At 44.3% G+C, this 6948-nt stretch overlaps 1 protein-coding gene across 1 annotated transcript in view; it reads right to left on the bottom strand.

Moving 5' to 3' along the window:
* Positions 1-6948, bottom strand: part of tfr2 (transferrin receptor 2) — a 31441-nt gene that overhangs the window by 22408 nt on the left and 2085 nt on the right. The window contains exons 4-6 of the mRNA XM_032514560.1: positions 2726-2897; positions 1825-2011; positions 114-254 (exon numbers count right to left, since the gene is read on the bottom strand). Coding sequence (XP_032370451.1) covers positions 114-254; positions 1825-2011; positions 2726-2897 — 500 coding nt within the window. The remainder of the gene's footprint in view (positions 1-113; positions 255-1824; positions 2012-2725; positions 2898-6948) is intronic.

A 6948-nucleotide genomic window follows, 5' to 3' on the forward strand; every position in this document is an offset into this window, starting at 1 on the left:
ACACACACACACACACACACACACACACACACACACACACACACACACACAGACCTGAACACACCTCCCTGTAACTCTGCAGCATCACTCTGACCTCTGACCTCTCTCTCTACCTGTCGGGGAACTGCAGCGTGGCGTACAGAGACTCGGTCCAGGTGTGGTCCATCTGCAGCCGCCTGAAGCGCCGAAGGATCTCGGAGGCCAGAGACGTTCCCTCCGAGGACCCTGGAGGATGGTTTGCTCTGCTGACTCGACTGATTGGACAGACAAAAACAGTCGAAAACCTAAATGGACGTCCTCTGACGACCAAATGCACCACGATGACTCTAATGGCTAAAAAAACACATATGTTGTTATTATAATAGGGATGTCGATGGATTCAAATATTTAAAGGTCCCATGACCTGGGTGATTCTTCAGATGCTTTTAAAAACCTTAGTGGTTCCCCCTAATATGGGTCATCTGAAGTCTCTTTTATATAGACCTATAGTGGTGCCTCCTAGATAATGTCAGAAAGTCTCTTTATATAGCACTTATGGTCCCCGCAAATACTGTTTATCTGAAGCTCTTTTTATAGACCTTAGTGTCTGTATCTTTAATCTCATTCATAACCTAGTTCTCTACTTAGAAGATCCGTTATAGCATTAGTGGTCCCTAATTTCGTCTTTTATACGCTATGGCTCCACTAATATATCGGACGCTGATTTTTTATATAACTTATGTGGTCCCCTACACTACTGTATCTGAAGTACGTCTTTTCTATGACCTTAAGGGGTCCCCTAATACTGTATCTATGATCGTTCTTTTATATAGACCTTATGGTCCCTAATACTGTATGAAGTCTCTTTTATTAGACCTTAGTGGTCCCTATACTGTATCTGAAGTCTCTTTTATATGACGACTTAGTTGTCACCTAATTACGTATCTGAAGTTTCTTTTATAGACCTTAGTGTCCCAATACTGTATTGAAGTCTCTTTATATAGACCTAGTGGTCCCCTAAACTGTATCTGAAGTCCTCTTTATATAGACTTAGTGGTCCTAATCACTGTATCTGAAGTCTTTTTTATAGACTTAGTGGCCTATACGTATCTGAAGTCTCTTTATATAAGACCTATGTGGTCTCCCTAATTACTTGTATCTGAAGTCTCTTTATATGCAGACCTTAGTGGTCCCCTAATAATGTATCGTGAGCTATCTTTTATATAGGACCTTGTGGTCCCTAACTATGTATCTGAAGTCTCGTATATAGACTGGTGGTAATCACAAATTTGGTAACAACTTTATAATAAGATTCTTAATCTTAATAGAGGGTGATTGGTTAATTAATCTTGTAATTGCCATTTAATTGTAGCAAACTGTAATTTTATGTTAAGAAACAATTAAATCATAATTAATAAAAATTGTAGGGGCATGTTACACATTACAGATCATATACGCACATTCCTATTCTATCTAACTATATTAGGTATTGGGGTATGATGGTGAAAAAATGAAAACAATTTATAAACCTCTATAACAAGTTATAGATGTTTAAATGTTTCATAAATGTTGAACATTGGTATAATTTGAATTAAAATTTAGCGTTTGCTTACAGTTAAATGACTGTTGCTAACAGTTAAATGACAATCAACTAAAGATTAATTATCAATTTACATGTATGGATGGTTATTATAAATAATAATAATACATTTTTATCTGAACATATTTTTAAAGTACTCGTTACTTTCGCGTTAGTTTGGCCTGTATTATTATGTTAATTATTATTATAATCATTACATTAATTATGTATTATTATATTTTAATAATCAGTGAGGAGGGAACTACCTGACTGTGTCGTGGATATCTTCATCCTGCAGCAATCTCTTCATCATCACCCGCAGCTCTCCCAGGTAAAGACCTGCCCCTTCCTCTGCAGGTGCTTTAGCCCCGCCCCCTGGCGCCTCATCCTCCCTCCCCCCCACCTGGGAGCAGTGGAATTGCCCACCGAACACCGCGTAGGCCAATAGGAACGCTGCAAGAGAGACAGACCATGGCCACTTCCATCACAGGATCAAACTGATCGATGTAAGGTGTGTGTGTCTGTGTTGACTGTGTTTGTTTACTGTGTGCTGATGATGATGGGTGTATGCATTGATGGTGTGGCAGGTGATGCTTGTGTGTCGTGTCGGGTGTGTCTGGTGTGCTGTCTCTTTTGTCGTATGATGGTCCCGTTGTGTGCTGTGTGTTTGTGATGTGTCTGGGGTACCCGGCAATGTGCGTGGGGTCATTGTGCATGTGGCCTGTTTGTGTGTGTTACATGTGGTGTTGTGTGATTGTCGTGGTTAGTCCTGTGTGTGTGTGTCTGTGGTCGTGTGTGTGTCGTGGTGTTTTGTGTTCTGTGTGTGTGTGTTTGTGCGTGTACCTAGTGTGCGTTGTGTGTGTGTGTATGAGTGTGTATGTGTGGATGTCCCTGGTGTATTCGTACTCTGTGTGCTGTTGTGTGCTGGTGTGTTGGTTGGGTAGGTTGTGTATGGCTTGTCCGTGTGTATGTGTGTGTGTGTGGGTTGTGTAGCGGTTACGTGTGTTAGTGGGTGTATTTGGGTGTGTGGTGTGGGTGAGGAGGTGTGAAGTCGGTGGTATTTGTGTGTGTGTGTGTGTGTGTGTGTGTGTGTGTGTGTGTGTGTGTACGTGTATGTTCGTGTGTGTATTTGTGTGTATGTGTGTGTGTGTGTGCGTGCGTGTGTACCAGCGGTAAAGACAACACTGATGCCCACACACAGGAGCCCGCCGGCTCTCCGGTAACCATGGCGATATGGCAGCACCAGTGCTGTGATGTCACTGCTAGGCCCCGCCTCTTCGAACGTCATCTCCACCCTCTGAGCTCCGCCCACCTCCTCGGTCACGCCCACTGATGAAGACTGAGAGAGAGATGCTAGATCGGACCTGAGACACGTGTCGGACAGAGATGCTAGATCGGATCTGAGACACGTGTCAGACAAAGATGCTAGATCGGATCTGAGACACGTGTCAGACAGAGATGCTAGATTGGACCTGAGACACGTGTCAGACAGAGATGCTAGATTGGACCTGAGTCTGATTTAATAAAGTTTTTTAAATCAGACGTCACAGAACCGGACATGTTCCTAAAACTTTATTAACAAATTATTAACATCTGTATGTAAAACATTAGTCTCGCAGAGGGGAAGCAGGATCAGTTGGAAGTGGGCAATAGTGTGTGTTTGTGTGTGTGTGTGTGCGTGTGTGTGTGTATGAGTGTGTATTTGTGTATGTGTGTGTGAGAGAGAGTGTGTGTGTGTGTATGTGTGTTTTTGTGTGTGTGTGAGTGTGTGTATGTGTGTGTGAGAGATAGAGTGTGTGTGTGCGTGTCTGAGAGTGTGTGTGTGTGTGTCTGTGTGTTTGTGTGTGTGTGTGGTGTGTAGCACAGAAGGGAGGGGGTGGGATGAGGAGGAGGGAGGGGCGAGCTAGACTCGTTTTGTCAAGAAGTTACATCACTCAACATTGCTTAGAGCACCTTAAAGCACCTTAGAGTACCTTAGAGCACCTTAGAGTACGTTAAAGTACCCTAGAGTACCTTAGACCCCCCCCCCCTCGCGGCTCCTGTGTGTGGGCATCAGTGGTTGAGCTGTCGCTTTGGTACATCACGCACGCACACACACTACACACATACAAAAAAAATACACACACGAACATACCGACACACACACACACACACACATTTCCATCTACACACCCACATTCACACACATATCACACACGAACTTAAACGGCACTACACAAAACACACCACACACACACAACACATACACATACACACGGACACACATACACACACAGACATACACAGGACACACAACACACAGACACAACGCACACAAGGACACACATAAACACACAAGGGACACCCACATACCACACTCATACACACACCACACCAAAACGCACACATGACACACACAGACACACATTTACAAACCACACACAGGGACACACAAATCACAAACACAGACAACACACCACGAGGACACACAGACACTACACACACAGAACGTACACAAACACACGGACCACACAACGGACACATCACAGACAATGCACACATGGTCGCACACATACACAAAACACAGGACACAAACAGGGACACATACAGACTACAAAGAGCGACAGACCACACAAGGACACACACAGACCACGCCACACGGCCACAACATCAATGCATACACACGAGCACACAGTAAAACAAAACACAGTCAACACAGACCCAAATACACGTACTCGATCAGTTGATCCTGTGATGGAAGGTGTGGCCCACTACAAGGGTCGGTTTAGTATCTTGCAGCGTTCCTATTGGCCTACGCGGGTTCGGTGGGCAATTCCAATGCTACCAGGTGGGGGGGAGGAGGATGAGGCGCCAGGGGCCGGGGATACAAGCACCTGCAGATGGAAGGGGCAGGTCTGTACCTGGAGAGCTGCGGGTGATGTGAAGAGATTGCGGCAGGATGAAAGATATCCACGACAAGTCAGGTAGGTCCTCCGACACGTATTAGTAAAATATAATATAACCTACATAATTAATGTAATGATTATATAAAATTAACATATAATGACAGGCCAAACTTTTAACGCGAAAGTAACGAGTAGTTTAAAAATTGTTCAGATAACAATGTATTATATATTTATAATAACCATTCCATCATGTAAATTGATAATTAAGCTTTATGTTGATTGGCATAAAATGTAGCAAACAGTCATTTAATGTTAGCCAATATTAAATTACAATTAACAATGTTAACAGTTGATAAACATTTTTAAAAATCTATAAAGTATAGATGTTTTAAATGTTTTCATAAAGGAAATTGTAAGTAATTTAAAGTTTGTAACAGTTAAATGGAATGTTTGCTAACAGTTAAAGACAATAAACTAAAGATTAATTATCAATTACTGTATGGATGGTTATTATAATAATATATACATTTTTATCTGAACATAGTTTTAAAGTACTCGTTACTTTCGCGTTAGTTTGGCCGGTTATTATGTTAATTATTATTTAAGCATTACATAATTATGTATTTATATGTAATAATCATTGAGGAGGGACTACCTGACTGTGTCGAGGATATCTTTCACCTGCAGCAACTCTTCATAGATCACCCGCAGCTTCTCCAGGTAAAGACCTGCCCTCCCTGCAGGTGCTTTAGCCCCGCCCCTGGCGCTCATCCTCCCTCCCCCCCCACCTGGGAGCATGGGGAATTGCCCACGACACGCGCTAGGCCAATAGGAACGCTGCAAGAGAGGACAGACCAGGGCCAATCATCACAGGATCAAACTGATCAGCATGGTAAGGGGTGTCTGGTTTGACTGTGTTGTTTCTGGTGCGGTGTGTATGCATGATGGTGTGGCGTGGTGCGAGTGTGTCTGTGGTGTCTGGTGTCTGTCTTTTGTCTGTATGTGTACCTGTGTGTGTCTGCGGTGTTTGTATGTGTGGACCATATGTGTGCATGTGCCGTGTGTCTTGTGTGTCCTGTGTGTTTGTGTAAGTCTGTGTGTGTGTGTCTGTGTGTCACTATGTTCTGTGTGTGTGGTCTTAGTGCTGTTTGTTGTGTTGCCTGTGCGGTGTTTTGGGTGTGTCTGGTGTGTAAATGTGTGGTTTGTGTGTGTGGGTATGAGTGTGTATGTGGGTGTTCCCTGGTGTCTATGTGTCTGGTGTTCGTGTGTTGTGTGGGTGTGTGTCTTGTGTGTGTCGTGTGTGTGTATGTGTGTAGTGTGTATGTGTATGTGTTTGTGGTGTGTGTGTGTGTGTGTGTGTGTGTACGTGTAGTTCGTGGGTGTATTATGTGTGTGTGTGGTGGTGTGGTGGTGTGTGTGTGTGTGGTAAGCGTGTCGTGTTGTGTTTGTGTGTAGTGTGTGTGTGTTGTGCGTGCGCGTGGTACCAGCGGTGAAAGACAAAACTGATGCCCACACACAGGAGCCCGCCGGCTCTCCGGTAACCATGGCGATATGGCAGCACCAGTGCTGTGAGTCACTGCTCGGCCCGCCTCTTCGAACGTCATCTCCACCTCTGAGCTCCGCCCACCTCCTCGGTCACGCCCACTGATGAGACTGAGAGGAGAGATGCTAGATCGGACCTGAGACACGTGTCGGACAGAGATGCTAGATCGGATTGAAGAACGTGGCAGACAAGAGGCTAGACGGATCTGAGGACACGTGTCAGCAGAGATGCTAGATTGGACCTGAGACAGTGTCAGACAGAGATGCTAGATTGGACCGAGGTCGATTTAATAAAAGTTTTTAAATCAGACGTCACAGAACCGGACAAGGGCCTAAAACTTTATTAACAAAGTATTAACACTGTATGTATAAACATTAGTCCGCAGAGGGGAAGCAGGATCAGTTGAAGGGGCAATAGTGGTGTTTGTGTGTGTGTGTGTGCGTGTGTGTGGTAGAGTGTGTATTGTGTGTATGTGGTGGAGAGAGAGGTGTGGGGGTATGTGGTTGTTTGGTGTGTGTGGGTGTTGTGTGGTGTGAGAGATAGAGTGTGTGTGTCGTGTTGTTGTGAGAGTGTGTGTTGTGTGTGTCTGTGTGTTTGTGTGTGTGTGTGGTGGTAGCACAGAAGGGAGGGGTGGGATGAGGAGGAGGGAGGGGCGAGCTTAGACTCGTTTTTCAAGAAGTTACATCACTCAACATTGCTTAGAGCCACCTAAAGCACCTTAGAGTACACTTTAGAGCCCTAGAGTAACGTATAAAGTACACTTAGAGTACCTTAGGCACATTGAGACCCTTAGGTACAGTTACAATAGCCATTAGAGCACCTAGAGCACCAGATGAGTACGTTAAAAGTACCCTAGAGTACCTTAGAGTACCTTAGAGCACCTTAGAGTACGTTAAAGTACCCTAGAGTACCTTAGAGCACCTTAGAGCACCTTAGAGTACGTTAAAGTACCCTAGAGTACC

Source organism: Etheostoma spectabile, chromosome 4 (genome assembly GCF_008692095.1).
Source record: "Etheostoma spectabile isolate EspeVRDwgs_2016 chromosome 4, UIUC_Espe_1.0, whole genome shotgun sequence".
NCBI classification, from domain to species: domain Eukaryota; kingdom Metazoa; phylum Chordata; class Actinopteri; order Perciformes; family Percidae; genus Etheostoma; species Etheostoma spectabile.